The 15,897-nt window shown below is 39.9% G+C and overlaps 1 protein-coding gene across 1 annotated transcript in view; it reads right to left on the bottom strand.

Moving 5' to 3' along the window:
* Nucleotides 1-15,897, bottom strand: part of LOC133547600 (zinc finger protein 568-like) — a 43,306-nt gene that overhangs the window by 20,906 nt on the left and 6,503 nt on the right. The window contains exon 3 of the mRNA XM_061893213.1: nucleotides 5,592-6,853. Coding sequence (XP_061749197.1) covers nucleotides 5,592-6,853 — 1,262 coding nt within the window. The remainder of the gene's footprint in view (nucleotides 1-5,591; nucleotides 6,854-15,897) is intronic.

A 15,897-nucleotide genomic window follows, 5' to 3' on the forward strand; every position in this document is an offset into this window, starting at 1 on the left:
ATGAATTGCAAGGTCAGCACTATTTTTTTTCCTGCAATTTCAAATGCACTTGGTTTTAATAAATAAATACAGCATTTTAAAAACATACATAATCTGTGTAAATGTATTAGTCTGTGATTAAAATGACCTGAAAGGACTCGAAACTCAAAATGCAGGACTTGGGACTTGACTTGAGACTTTCCAGTCTTGACTTTGGACTTGACTCGGGACTTGCCTGTCTTGACTCGAGAGTTGAGGGCAAAGACTTGAGACTTACTTGTGACTTGCAAAACAATGACTTGGTCCCACCTCTGGCATGAACTCTGACATAAAACAAATTGTAAATGCAGGAAGTGACGTACTCTTCACGCATGCGTGGATCGATCGTGTCGTGAATTTATATCCATTTTTAAAAAGTGTGAAACATTTGCTCTCATACACAAAAGTGTCTTTCTTAAAGTGAAATCCAAATTCTAACATTGTGTTAATGATTTGAATTTATTAATTTAATCTTGGAAGATTGTACAAAATAGAAAAAGCCCTTATTATATTTACTGAAATAATTTAAGTGTATCATTTATTTATACATATTTTATTTTAATCTTATTCAAATGGTCTCTCATATTTACTTTTACTTTCTTTAACGGGTTTTGTTTGTAAGAGGATTGGATTTAATGTGATGTTTTTTTTATATTGCTGAGTAAAATATTGAAAAAGCATTGACTCATATTGTATTGAAAGTACCTTAATGTGTCTAAACATTGTTTATGTGTGTTTAATTGTTCAATAACAAAATAAAATAAATACTCAGAACCAAAACTGGCTAGCAAATAAAGTCTTATATTAACATAAATAATGTTGAAGTCATATTACATGACATTATATAAATATGTATATTAAATATAATTTGAATAGTTGGCAAGTAAACAAAATGCATTTGCCATACCTAATTGTATTATATCAATTATAACTCAACCCCACACTTTATAACATGTATTCACACTTTGTTGTGTGAAAATATTTTACACAAACTTACATTCAATTATAATAATGATTATAATATAATAAGAAGTTTAACAATGTGTGTTCTGGATGTAAATTAATTCATGGAAAATAAATTGATTAACAATTAATCTTTTTAGCGAGGTAGCATCTTTTTCACCTGGAAACTTATCTCCTTAAGTGTGCAAATAAAGTCTTACGTATTACTTGTATTACATTTGAATAGAACCTTATTGAGCATATTAACAAGATTATGTTAGAAAATGTGCCGAGTATGAAAAATGTCATTTTGAATTTGCGCACAGGATGTAGAATGACAATGATCTTCACCCACCATAAAACAAATCAGGAAGATTGGAGCATGTGGAAGGAAGTTATGACTGTTATAATTTTCCACCACAAGGGGGCGATGTTGGTGTCGATATTTATGACTAGTCATGATCAGACCCCGACCTAAAGGCCTACTGAAAGCCACTACTAGCCACCACGCAGTCTGATAGTTTATATATCAATGATGAAATATTAACATTGCAACACATGCCAATACGGCCACTTTAGTTTACTAAATTGCAATTTTACATTTCCCGGGAGTTTCTTGTTGAAAATGTTGCGGAATGATGACGTATACGCGTTACGTTGAGGACTGTCAGGAAATATTAGCGCTGCACACACACACAGCTAAAAGTTGTCTGCTTTAATCGCATAATTACTGAGAATTTTGGACATCTGTGTTGCTGAATCTTTTGCAATTTGTTCAATTAATAATGGAGACTATAAAGAAGAATGCTGTTGGTGGAAAGCGGTGGATTGCAGCTGTCTTTAGCACCGAGACACAGCCGGTGTTTCTTTGTTTGTTGTGAAAGCAGAGCGGTCAAGCGAACATGTTTTCTCTACGTCAACCAGCAAGTTTTTGGATGGGAAAATGGTGATATATATCTTACCGAAGACATCAGTGGATTATTTGTCCTTCTGCAGCAGCTGTGAGTTTGGCTCCTCGGCTTCTCTCTTAGACTCGAGGTATGCCTTTACAATCTTTAAAACCTCACTAAAACACTATTAAAACAATAAGCAGATAAGGGATCTTTCAGAATTATCCTAGTAAATGTGTCTAATTGCATCTGAAACGCTCACACTGCCGTCGCCCGGAGCTGTCGCTTTTTTTTTTCCCCTTTCTATTCCTTCACTTTCAATATCCTAATTCACAAATCTTTCATCCCCGCTCAAATTAATGGGGAAATTGTCGCTTTCTCGGTCCGAATTGCTCTTACTGCTGGTGGCTCCCATTAAAAACAATGTGAATATGTGTGGAACCCTGCAACTCGTGACATCACGCGCACATACTTCCGGTAAAGGCAAGGCTTTTCTATTAGCGACCAAAAGTTGCGAACTTTATCGTCGATGTTCTCTACTAAATCCTTTCAGCAAAAATATGGCAATATCGCAAAATTAAATGATGAAGTATGACACATAGAATGGACCTGCTATCCCCGTTTAAATAAGAACATCTCATTTCAGTAGAGATTTTCAATGAGATTTTCTTATTTAAACGGGGATAGCAGGTCCATTCTATGTGTCATACTTCATCATTTCGCGATCTTGCCATATTTTTGCTGAAAGGATTTAGTAGAGAACATCCACCATAAAGTTCACAACTTTTGGTCGCTAATAAAAAAGCCTTGCCTGTACCGGAAGTATGTGCGCGTGACGTCACGAGTTGTAGGACTCCACACATATTCACATTGTTTTTAATGGGAGCCACCAGCAGTAAGAGCAATTTGGACCGAGAAAGCGACAATTTCCCCATTAATTTGAGCAAGGATGAAAGATTTGTGAATTAGGATATTGAAAGTAAAGGACTAGAAGAAAAAATGGCAAAAAAAAAAAAAATGTGACGGCTCCGGGCGACGGCAGTGTGAGCGTTTCAGATGTAATTAGACACATTTAGTAGGATAATTCTGGAAAATCCCTTATCTGCTTATTGTTTTAATAGTGTTTTAGTGAGGTTTTAAAGATTGTAAAGGCATACCTCGAGGTCGGATGGCTGCGGTGAACACACTGTGTCTCAGAGAGAAGCCGAGGAGCCAAGCTCACAGCTGCTGCAGAACGACGAATAATCCAATGATTTCTCCGGTAAGATATATATCACAATTTTCCCATCCAAAAACATGCTGGTTGACGTAGAGAAAACATGTTCGCTTGACCGCTCTGTGTTAAAAACAAACAAAGAAACACCGGCTGTGTCTCGGTGCTAAAGACAGCTGCAATCCACCGCTTTCCACCAACAGCATTCTTCTTTATAATCTCCATTATTAAATGAACAAATTGCAAAAGATTCAGCAACACAGGTGTCCAAAATACTTTGTAATTGCACGATGAAAAGAGACGACTTTTAGCCGTGTTTGGTGCTACGCTAACATGTCCCCTCCAACAGGTGATGTCACGCGTATGAGTCATCATTCCGCAACGTTTTTAAAGGGGAACATTATCACCAGACCTATGTAAGCGTCAATATATACCTTGATGGTGCAGAAAAAATACCATATATTTTTTTAACCGATTTCCGAACTCTAAATGGGTGAATTTTGGCGAATTAAACGCCTTTCTGTTTATCGCTCTGGAGGGGATGACGTCAGAATGTGACGCAGCTATTCGGCCATGCTATGGCTATGAATAGCGTCAATAGCTATTCACTCAATAGCTTCAGTTTCTTCTTCAATACTTTCATACTCCAACCCTCCCTTTCAATACATGCGTAATCTGTTGAATCGCTTGAGCCGCTGAAATCCGAGTCAAAATCCGAGCTAATGTCGCTATATCTTGCTGTGCTATTCGCCATTGTTTGTTTATATTGGCAGCACTGTATGACGTCACAGGGAAATGGACAGTGGCATCGCAAATAGCAAAAATCAAGCACTTTGAAGCTTTTTTTAGGGATATTCGGAGACCGGCAAAATTTTGAAAAAAACTTCAAAAAATACAACATGCCACTGGGAACTAATTTTTATTGTTTTTACCCCTTTTGAAATAGTGATAATGTTCCCCTTTAACAAGAAACTCAAGGGAAATTTAAAGGGTAACATTATCACAATTTCAGAAGGGTTGAAACCAATAAAAATCAGTTCGCAGTGGCTTATTTTATTTTTCGAAGTTTTTTTCAAAATTTTACCAATCATGGAATATCCCAAAAAAGGGTTTAAAAAGCCTGATTTTCGCTATCTGTAAATCCACCATCCATTTTCCTGTGACGTCACATGGTGACGCCAATACAACCAAACATGGTGGATAGAACAGCAAGATATAGCAACATTAGCTCGGATTCAGACGTGGATTTCAGCGATTTAGGTGATTTAACAGATTACGCATGTATTGAAACGGATGGTTGGAGTATGGAGGCAGATAGCGAAAGCGAAATTGAAGAAGAAACTGAAGCTATTGAGCGAATAGCTTTTGAAGCTATTCGGCGATCGCCTTCTAACCAACGATTGCATCTTTTGACCACTGGAGCAACTTAAATCCATCGATTGGTAAAAGTTTGTTTGGCATAACATGTGGGTGGAGGGAAAGGCTGGAGGCAAATATAGCTACAAATGTACATACAGCTAGCCTAAATAGCATGTTAACATCGATTAGCTACCAGTCATGCCGTGACCAAATATGTCTGATTAGCACATAAGTCAATAACATCAACAAAACTCACCTTTGTGATTTCGTTGTCTTTATCGTTGGAAATGCATCTACTTTGAGTGTCGCAGGATATCCACACATCTCTGTGCCATCTGTCGTAGCATAGCTGTCGTCGGTAAAATGTGCAGAACAAACAAAGGACTTTCGCATCTTTTGACCACTGGTGTACTTGAATCCGTCAATTGGTATGTGTTTGTTTGGCATTAAATGTGGGTGGAGGGAAAGGCTGGATGCAAATATAGTTACAAATGAGGCATAACGATGCAATATGTACATACAGCTAGCCTAAATAGCATGTTAACATCGATTAGCACGCCATGCTAATCGATGCACACTCCACGTAAGTCAACTTGAATCCGTCCCTGTTAGTGTTGTTACACCCTCCAACAACACACCGACGAGGCATGATGTCTCCAAGGCACGGAAAACAGTAGAAAAAACGGAAAATAACAGAGCTGATTTGACTTGTGTGTGTAATGTGGTGGAGAAAATGGCGGATTGCTTCCCGTTGTAACGTCACGGGTGAAAGGTCATTGCTCCGACAGCGAACAATTGAAAGGCGTTTAAATCGCCAAATTCACCCTTTTAGAGTTCCGAAATGGGTTAAAAAAACATATGGTCTTTTTTTCTGCATCATCAAGATATATATTGATGCTTACATAGGTCTGGTGATAATGTTCCCCTTTAAAATTGCAATTTAGTAAACTAAAAAGGCCGTATTGGCATGTGTTGCAATGTTAATATTTCATCATTGATATGTAAACTATCAGACTGCGTGGTCGCTAGTAGTGGCTTTCAGTAGACCTTTAAATTTAACAGTAGAAGATGAGAGGCACTACATACAACATCAAATATACATTCATATTAAACATGCTGTGTTTTTAAAGTACATTTAGCACAATCACTAAGTGTTTTTAAATCCCTGCAGCTTCCATGACTGTTACACACTTGTGTTTACTGTCCTGACACTTATGCCGGAACATCTTATCACACACATTGCAACTAAATGGTTTCTCTCCAGTGTGTGTTCTCATGTGTCTGGTCATGACAAGCTTTGTGGAGAAATGCTTCTTACAAACAGGGCAAGTAAAAGGTTTCTCGCCAGTATGTGTTCTCATGTGTGCGGACATCTTAGGCTTTGTGGAGAAAGTCTTCTTACAAACAGAGCAAGTAAAAGGTTTCTCTCCAGTATGTGTTCTCATGTGTGAGGTCATGTTAGACTTTGTGGAGAAACTCTTCTGACAAACAGAGCAAGTAAAAGGTTTCTCTCCAGTGTGTGTTCTCATGTGTATGGAGATGTCAGGGTTTCTGGAAAAACACTTATTACAAACAGAGCAAGTAAAAGGTTTCTCTCCAGTATGTGTTTGCATGTGTGTGATCATATGCTGCTTTGTGGAGAAACGCTTCTTACAAACAGAGCAAGTAAAAGGTTTCTCTCCAGTATGTGTTCTCATGTGTTCGGTCATGTTAGACTTTCTGGAGAAATTCTTCTTACAAAGAGAGCAAGTAAAAAGTTTCTCTCCAGTGTGTGTTCTCATGTGTCTGGTCATGGCAGGCTTAACGGAGAAACTCTTCTTACAAACAGAGCAAGTAAAAGGTTTCTCTCCGGTGTGTGTTCTCATGTGTGTGGTCATGTGTTGCTTTGTGGAGAAACTTTTCTTACAAACAGAGCAAGTAAAAGGTTTCTCTCCAGTATGTATTCTCATGTGTCTTGTAAAATCACTCTTCAGTCTAAATGATTTCCCACATTCAGAGCAGTCAGAGTCTTTGTTGTTAGTGTGATGTCTCGTATCACCTTTAGAGTCATTTTTACTCTCCAAAGGTTCTTGAATGTGGTCACTGTGATCAGAAGAGTGTGACATCATGTGGTCCATGTCTGACAGTGGAGCAAAGATGCTGTCTGGTTCCGACTTTATATCTTCACAATGCTCTCCATCACCTTCTGTGATGTGTTGACTTACAAGCTCCGCCCCTCTGTTCTCCTCACTTTGACTGTGATGAAGCTGTAAGGACTGAGCTTCATCTTCATCATTATCCTCCACCAACCTTTGAAGCTGCTTCCACAGTTCCTCCTCTTCCTCTTTAATGTGGGAGGGGGCCTGTAGCTCCTTCTGTCCCACACTGGAGCTCCACTCCTGCTGCTTGGAGGGAATCTCTTCATGACTCTCTGCTGACACCTGCTGGACGTCTGCAGAACATAAAACACAAATGAGGTGTTACTCTATTGAAGTTTGCAGTATTCAAACTATTCAGATGTGAGCTAGGCCAAATAGACAGTGATGGGCAAGCGACCTGGAAAATGTAGTAAGCTAAGCTACAAGTTACTCTCCATTAAATGTAGCTAAACTATCCTCAGAGAATTGTAGCAAGCTACACTACACGCTACACTGCAAAAGTAGCTTGCCACATCAAAGCTACATTCAACAGCATTTCTATCTATTGGCCCACATGTATAATATCAATGTTAAATGTTTAAATAGACCTCCTTTTTAGACCAGTTGATCTGCCGCTTCTTTTCTTTCTCCTATGTCCCCCCCTCCCTTGTGGAGGGGGTCCGGTCCGATGACCATGGATGAAGTACTGACTGTCCAGAGTCGAGACCCAGGATGGACCGCTCGTCGGGACCCAGGATGGACCGCTCGCCTGTATCGGTTGGGGACATCTCTACGCTGCTGATCCGCTTGAGATGGTTTCCTGTGGACGGGACTCTCACTGCTGTCTTGGAGCCACTATGGATTGAACTTTCACAGTATCATGTTAGACCCGCTCGACATCCATTGCTTTCGGTCCCCTAGAGGGGGGGGGTTGCCCACATCTGAGGTCCTCTCCAAGGTTTCTCATAGTCAGCATTGTCGCTGGCGTCCCACTGAATGTGAATTCTCCCTGCCCACTGGGTGTGAGTTTTCCTTGCCCTTTTGTGGGTTCTTCCGAGGATGTTGTAGTCGTAATGATTTGTACAGTCCTTTGAGACATTTGTGATTTGGGGCTATATAAATAAACATTGATTGATTGATTGAATGTAACTGAGAGTGTACAAATGGACCCAGTGAGGTTCCATTGCTGTTAACTATCTGTCATTCAGCTGGGGACACCTTACAACTACCTCAAGGGGTCTCCGCAATCCACTGTATGTATTTATTCATTTATTTTATTTCTACCATTCTTGAGAATCCATCAAGGAAAAGTAGCTTCCGTATGAGCAGGTGTGAACAAGTTAGGACATACATCATGGTCCCTATACGGAAAACCATTGCATCTAATAGAGAATGTCTCATTTGCACCCCTGGTGGTGAAATCTATCAAAATGAGGGTGGTCCCAAAAAGGAGGAATTTTTCAAATTGACTGTGTGTCACTTTTGAATGTGTTCCCCTTCTGAGCAACGTATGAAATAACAAGTGTATGTAAGACATTGAAATGGGCCCCTTTTGGCCAAAATTATTAAAAAAAATATGTTTACACACACAGAGAGAAAGAGAGAGAGAGATCGTAATAACATCAAGTAAATAATGTATCAATCAATGATTATTTATATAGCCCTAAAACACTAGTGTCTCAAAGGGCTGCACAAACCACAACACAAACCACAACGACATCCTCGGTAGAGCCCACATAATGTAGAATAAAAACCAGTTAAAAAACAGAATCCAAAAGAAATTTACAAAAAGCTTATTTTTTTATATTGGAATATTATGTATATATTAATAATGTTGTAAATATAAATCTTGATATATCTAAAAAGGGTAAACCTAAATAGGTCGGCATTTTTCAGAGGTCTCAAGAAGGTCACACATACAAGAATGTACAGTATGTGTGTGTGTGTGTGTGTGTGTGTGTGTGTGTGTGTGTGTGTGTGTGTGTGTGTGTGTGTTTTGTACAAACCCTGTTTCCATATGAGATTGGAAATGGTGTTAGATGTAAATATAAACGGAATACAATGATTTGCAAATCATTTTCAATCCATATTCAGTTGAATATGCTACAAAGACAACACATTTGATGTTCAAACTCATAAACATTTTTTTTTGCAAATCATTAAATTTAGAATTTGATGCCAGCAACATGTGACCAAGAAGTTGGGAAAGGTGGCAATAAATACTGATAAAGTTGAGGAATGCTCATCAAACACTTATTTGGAACATCCCACAGGTGTGCAGGCTAATTGGGAACAGGTGGGTGCCATGATTGGCTATAAAAACAGCTTCCCAAAAAATGCTCAGTCTTTCACAAGAAAGGATGGGGCGAGGTACACCCCTTTGTCCACAACTGCGTGAGCAAATAGTCAAACAGTTTAAGAACAACCTTTCTCAAAGTGACATTGCAAGAAATTTAGGGATTTCAACATCTGTGCTCCATAATATCATCAAAAGGTTCAGAGAATCTGAATAAATCACTCCACGTAAGCGGCATGGCCGGAAACCAACATTGAATGACCGTGACTTTCGATCACGAATCTCTAAATGAAATCACCACATGGGCTCAGGAACACTTCAGAAAACCACTGTCACTAAATACAGTTGGTCGCTACATCTGTAAGTGCAACTTAAAGCTCTACTATGCAAAGCGGAAGCCATTTATCAACAACATCCAGAAACGCCGCCGGCTTCTCTGGGCCCGAGATCATCTAAGATGGACTGATGCAAATAGGAAAAGTGTCCTGTGGTCTGACGAGTCCACATTTCAAATTGTTTTACGAAATATTTGACACTGTGTCATCCGGACCAAAGGGGAAGTGAACCATCCAGACTGTTATCGACGCAAAGTTCAAAAGCCAGCATCTGTGATGGTATGGGGGTGCATTTCCACTTCCTGGGAAAGTGATCAAGGAGCTCTTTGTATTATTAGGTTCATCAGTGCTAAATATTATAAACTTATCACTTTCCTCGGGCACTGTTCCCCTAGCATTCAAAAAAGCGGTTATTCATCCTCTTCTTAAAAGACCTAACCTCGATCCTGACCTCATGGTAAACTACCGACCGATGTCTCACCTTCCCTTTATTTCAAACATCCTCGAAAAAATTGTTGCGGAGCAGTTAAATGAACACTTAGTGTCTAACAATCTATGTGAAACCTTTCAATCCGGTTTCAGGGCAAATCACTCCACAGCCCTCGCAAAAATGACTAATGATCTATTGCTAACGATGGATTCTGATGCGTCATCTATGTTGCTGCTCCTCGATCTTAGCGCTGCTTTCGATACCGTCGATCATAATATTTTATTAAAACGTATCAAAACACGAATTGGTATGTCAGACTTAGCCCTGTCTTGGTTTAACTCTTATCTTACTGATAGGATGCAGTGTGTCTCCCATAACAATGTGACCTCGGACTACGTTAAGGTAACGTGTGGAGTTCCCCAGGGTTCGGTCCTTGGCCCTGCACTCTTCAGCATCTACATGCTGCCGCTAGGTGACATCATACGCAAATACGGTGTTAGCTTTCACTGTTATGCTGATGACACCCAACTCTACATGCCCCTAAAGCTGACCAACACGCCGGATTGTAGTCAGCTGGAGGCGTGTCTTAATGAAATTAAACAATGGATGTCTGCTAACTTTTTGCAACTCAACGCCAAAAAAACGGAAATGCTGATTATCGGTCCTGCTAGACACCGAACTCTATTTAATAATACAACTCTAACATTTGACAACCAAACAATTAAACAAGGCGACACGGTAAAGAATCTGGGTATTATCTTCGACCCAACTCTCTCCTTTGAGGCACACATTAAAAGCGTTACTAAAACGGCCTTCTTTCATCTCCGCAATATCGCTAAAATTCGCTCCATTCTGTCCACTAAAGACGCTGAGATCATTATCCATGCGTTTGTTACGTCTCGCCTCGATTACTGTAACGTATTATTTTCGGGTCTCCCCATGTCTAGCATTAAAAGATTACAGTTGGTACAAAATGCGGCTGCTAGACTTTTGACAAGAACAAGAAAGTTTGATCACATTACGCCTGTACTGGCTCACCTGCACTGGCTTCCTGTGCACTTAAGATGTGACTTTAAGGTTTTACTACTTACGTATAAAATACTACACGGTCTATCTCCATCTTATCTTGCCGATTGTATTGTACCATATGTCCCGGCAAGAAATCTGCGTTCAAAGGACTCCGGCTTATTAGTGATCCCCAAAGCCCAAAAAAGTCTGCGGGCTGTAGAGCTTTTTCATTTCGGGCTCCAGTACTCTGGAATGCCCTCCCGGTAACAGTTCGAGATCCTACCTCAGTAGAAGCATTTAAGTCTCACCTTAAAACTCATTTGTATACTCTAGCCTTTAAATAGACTCCCTTTTTAGACCAGTTGATCAGCCGTTTCTTTTCTTTTTCTTCTATGTCCCACTCTCCTTTGTGGAGGGAGTCCGGTCCGATCCGGTGGCCATGTACTGCTCGTCTGTGTATCGGCTGGGGACATCTCTGCGCTGCTGATCAGCCTCCGCTTGGGATGGTTTCCTGCTGGCTCCGCTGTGAACGGGACTCTCGCTGCTGTGTTGGATCCGCTTTGGACTGGACTCTCGCGACTGTGTTGGATCCATTATGGATTGATCTTTCACAGTATCATGTTCTCATAGTCATCATTGTCACCGACGTCCCACTGGGTCATTATTGTCACCGATGTCCCACTGGGTGTGAGTTTTCCTTTCCTTGCCCTTATGTGGGCCTACCGAGGATGTCGTAGTGGTTTGTGCAGCCCTTTGAGACACTAGTGATTTAGGGCTATATAAGTAAACATTGATTGATTGATTGATTGAAATTACTCAATGCAAGATGCAGAATTAGTAACACTAATAGAAGCATGTAAAGTAATGAAAGATCTAAAGGTCACAATATACACAGATAGCCAATACACATTTTCAACAGTGCACACATTTGCATAACACTGGAAGAATATAGGAACGTCAACAGGAAAACCTGTAAAACATGGAGAATTATTGGGAAAAAATGAGTAAAAGCAGTACAGCTACCAGCTAAAATAGCAATATGCAAATGTGCAGCACACACACCAAAGGAGCAGACGCAGTGTCACTGGGAGGTGTGTTTGCTGACAGAGCAGCAAAACAAGGAACAGGAAAAAGAAATACACATTTACAATTACAAATTAGTGACATAAATAATGATATACTAAAATATATGCAACAACAAAGTACTCCAAAAGAAAAAGATAAATGAATAAAAAAAAAAAGAGTCACGTTGTACAAAGAATACATCTATGTATGTCCAGACAATACACTAATCGTACCAAACAATCAGTAGAAGTGGGTAGCAGTTGTGAGCCATAGGTGAACTTATGGCTCAACAGGAGGGACATGACTAGAAGTACCATACTTCCTATAGTTTAATTCATACAAAAAATAAAAAAATGTATACAACATCTATGCATGGATTTTATTGAACTAAATGAGAGTGAAGGAAAACATTATTGTCTGGTCATAGTAGATGCATTTTCAAAGTGGGCAGAAATATTTCCTAAAGGAAAAGCAGATGTGCTAACAGTAGCAAAAGCATTATGCAAGAGTTAGTAAAAATGTACAGTATATGAACCTTACAAGTACAACAGGACTAAGACCCTTTGAAATAATATTTGGAAGACCTTGTCAGCTACCAAAATTTTGAAAAATCAATGAAAAGGAAACATTGGCATTCTCCAAGGGGGGAGAGAGGTTGTAAACAACTAAGACAGCAGTAAAGATAGTGGAAAGACCAAGCTGACTACACTTAGCACATTGTAAAAAGGTCATGTAGTGGGAAAAAAAGTATTTGGGATTGTATTTGTCTTATTAAAGGGACATGTTAACTAGCACACTACAAATTCCACTGTCACAGTTGTGTCAAAGTTTGATAATAATTGGTTCCTGTTTTGGCAATTAATTTGTTCCTTATGGCAGAGCAAGTAGGAAAAGCTACACAAATTGATTGTGTTGTATGTAAAAGCCCAGACAATTAGTCAAGATGAGTCAAAAAGGTTTGATTGAAGTAATGAGCAAAACAAAATGTACCTGTAGCTAAAGAGACAAAACAGAAACTAATATTTGATAAATATGTAAAATAATAAAATAAAATAAAAAAAAGCTAATTATACCTGCATTGACACGTACAACAGTTAGGAAACTTATCATAAGATAACTGCTTACACATAGCAAATGTATGAATATTTGTACAAGGATTGTTAACATATCTGAACAGTTTTGATACCTGGACATTGGAAAATAACTAGACATGATGTAAACTGGCAAAGTGTTTTAGATCTAACTTGATCGATCCAAAGGGTGTCCAAAGAAGTGTATCTGACGACTATAAATTGGTAAATTAAGTTGTAGCTGGATTTGAATCCTCCGTCTACTGGTGGTGTACGATTAACAAGAATGTTGACAGAATAAACTATGTCCACTAGAACGTAGAGGGATTAGAAAATTACACAGGCCGACTTGAAGCCGTCGCTGATCAACTCGTCGCCACCTTCCTTATGGCTTTTCAAAACCGTATAACGCTAGATATGTTGTTAGCGGAAAAAGGGGGCGTGTGCACAATATTTGGTGAACAGTGTTGCACGTTCATACCAAACTACACTGATGCAGAAAGTAGCCTGACCAAAGCACTGGAAGGCCTGCACACCCTTAACGGTAAGATTAAAAAGTACTCTGGCATAGATACATCTATGTGGGAGGGGTGGTTGGACGTGTTTGGCAAATACAAGTCTTTGATATTTAGTATCTATGGCCGTGTTCAACAAGACTGACGTTGTGTGGATGTTGTTATATTTCCTGTCTTGTGTTCTCTGCTTAACCGTCTTGATTACCACAGTGATTAGCCCAGCAGACAATAAAGCTGTTCAGACGCACTTTCTGGCGGACGACAGAGAAGATGAATCTGACGACGAGAATACCTACCTGGATGGTGTTCCTGATTTATTTCCAGAAATGTCATAATAAATAAAAAAATACCGGACAATTCTGCAAACTTCATGGCTGGCTCACATCGTGGTCACTCCGTGATCACTTACGACCGCCAGACACTTCTGGATGTGTATAAATCGGGCCATTTTGGACTGATAGACGCGTGCTTGCTAGACCTGCTAGCTAGCACGGGAATACTTCACCGGCTACATCCAGCGGCCTGTGAAGCAGCGGAGTATAGTAGCAGCGGAGGCCGTCAACGGAACAGACGCCAGTGGTGTGATCGGAAACGCGGATGCCGAGCGGGGCTAAAAACAAAGCTAAAGGCTAATGCCCACAGAACACCACTTCCCTCCATCCTGAAGCAGGATTTAAATGGAAGATACGAGACGACTGGTCTAGGTAAGGAGTCAGTTAAATTAGAACAAGTTTTTTCTGCTTTGATTGTTTCAGAGTTAGACATGCGTTCTACTGAGGTGGAAAACTATGATGCGTCCAGTTTATCAAAGCACCAAACAAACAATCGGAAAATTCCCGTCGTATCAATTCCTAGATATGGTCGTAATTATATTAGGTGCACTGGGCATAATAAACACAACATTATTAATATTACTACTACAGATAATTTGATCAAAAATTCCCTAAAACAGCCAATTACCTATAATATAAGTTTTTTAGACATAAAATCATTGTCTCCCAAAACGTTGTTAGTTAATGATGTCATCAGAGACAACAATCTTAACGTCATCGGTCTCAGCGAAACCTGGCTTAAACCAGTCAACTTTTTTGCGCTAAATGAGGCATCTCCTCCTAAATATACATATGCGCATATTGCCCGTCCCCTTAAAAGGGGTGGGGGGGTCGCACTAATATACAACGTAAACTTTAACCTTAGTCCTAACATAAATAATAACTATAAATCGTTTGAGGTGCTTACTATGAGGTTTGTCACACCGCTGCCTCTATTCCTGGCCGTTATCTACCGCCCCCCAGGGCCCTATTCGGACTTTATCAATGAATTCTCAGAGTTCGTTGCTGATCTAGTGACGCACGCCGATAATATAACTATAATGGGGGACTTTAATATCCGTATGAATACCCCATCGGACCCACCGTGCGTAGCGCTCCAGACTATAATTGATAGCTGTGGTCTTACACAAATAAAAAATAAACCCACGCATCGCAACGGTAATACGATAGACCTAGTGCTTGTCAGGGTTATCACCGTTTCCAAAGTTACGATACTCCCGTATACTAAACTATTGTCAGATCATTACCTTATAAAGTTCGAGATTCAGACGCATGTTCGGCAAACTAATAATAATAATAACTGCTATAGCAGCCGCAACATTAATACGGCCACAACGACAACTCTTACTGACCTACTGCCCTCGGTAATGGCACCATTCCCAAAGTATGTGGGCTCTATTGATAACCTCACTAACAACTTTAACGACGCCCTGCGTGAAACCATTGATAGTATAGCACCACTAAAGTTAAAAAAGGCTCCAAAAAAGCCTACCCCGTGGTTTACAGAAGAAACTAGAGCTCAGAAATTATTATGTAGAAAGCTGGAACGCAAATGGCGCACGACTAAACTTGAGGTGCACCATCAAGCATGGAGTGATAGTTTAATAACTTATAAAAGCATGCTTACCTTAGCTAAAGCTAAATATTACTTGAATCTCATCCACCTTAATGAAAACAATCCTAAATGTTTGTTTAGTACGGTTATAATAATAATAATGGATTAGATTTATTTCGCACTTTTCTATTGTTAGATACTCAAAGCGCTCACAGAGAAGTGGGAACCCATCATTCATTCACACGATGGTGGTGGTAAGCTACATCAGTAGCCACAGCTGCCCTGGGGTAGACTGACGGAAGCGTGGCTGCCAGTTTGCGCCCACGGCCCCTCCGACCACCACCAATCATTCATTCATCATTCATTCACCAGTGTGAGCTGCACCGGGGGCAAGGGTGAAGTGTCCTGCCCAAGGACACAACGGCAGCGATTTGGATGGTAATAGGTGGGAAGCGTACCTGAAATCCTCAGGATTCTGACACGTCCGCTCTACCCACTACACCATGCCGCATCGCTAACCCAACAAGGGACTCCTTCCAGTAGCTCCACCCATTCGGCAGATGACTTTATGAAGTTCTTTAATAAGAAAATTTAACTTATTAGAAAGGAGATTAAAGACAATGCGTCCCAGCTACAACGGGGTTATAGTAACACAGATACGACTGTATATACAGCGGATACTGCAAATATCCAAAAATAGTTTCTCTCGTTTTGAGGAAGTAACATTAGAGGAATTGTTACAACGTGTAAAT

This window comes from Nerophis ophidion, unplaced genomic scaffold, assembly GCF_033978795.1.
Source record: "Nerophis ophidion isolate RoL-2023_Sa unplaced genomic scaffold, RoL_Noph_v1.0 HiC_scaffold_132, whole genome shotgun sequence".
Classification (NCBI taxonomy): Eukaryota; Metazoa; Chordata; class Actinopteri; order Syngnathiformes; family Syngnathidae; genus Nerophis; species Nerophis ophidion.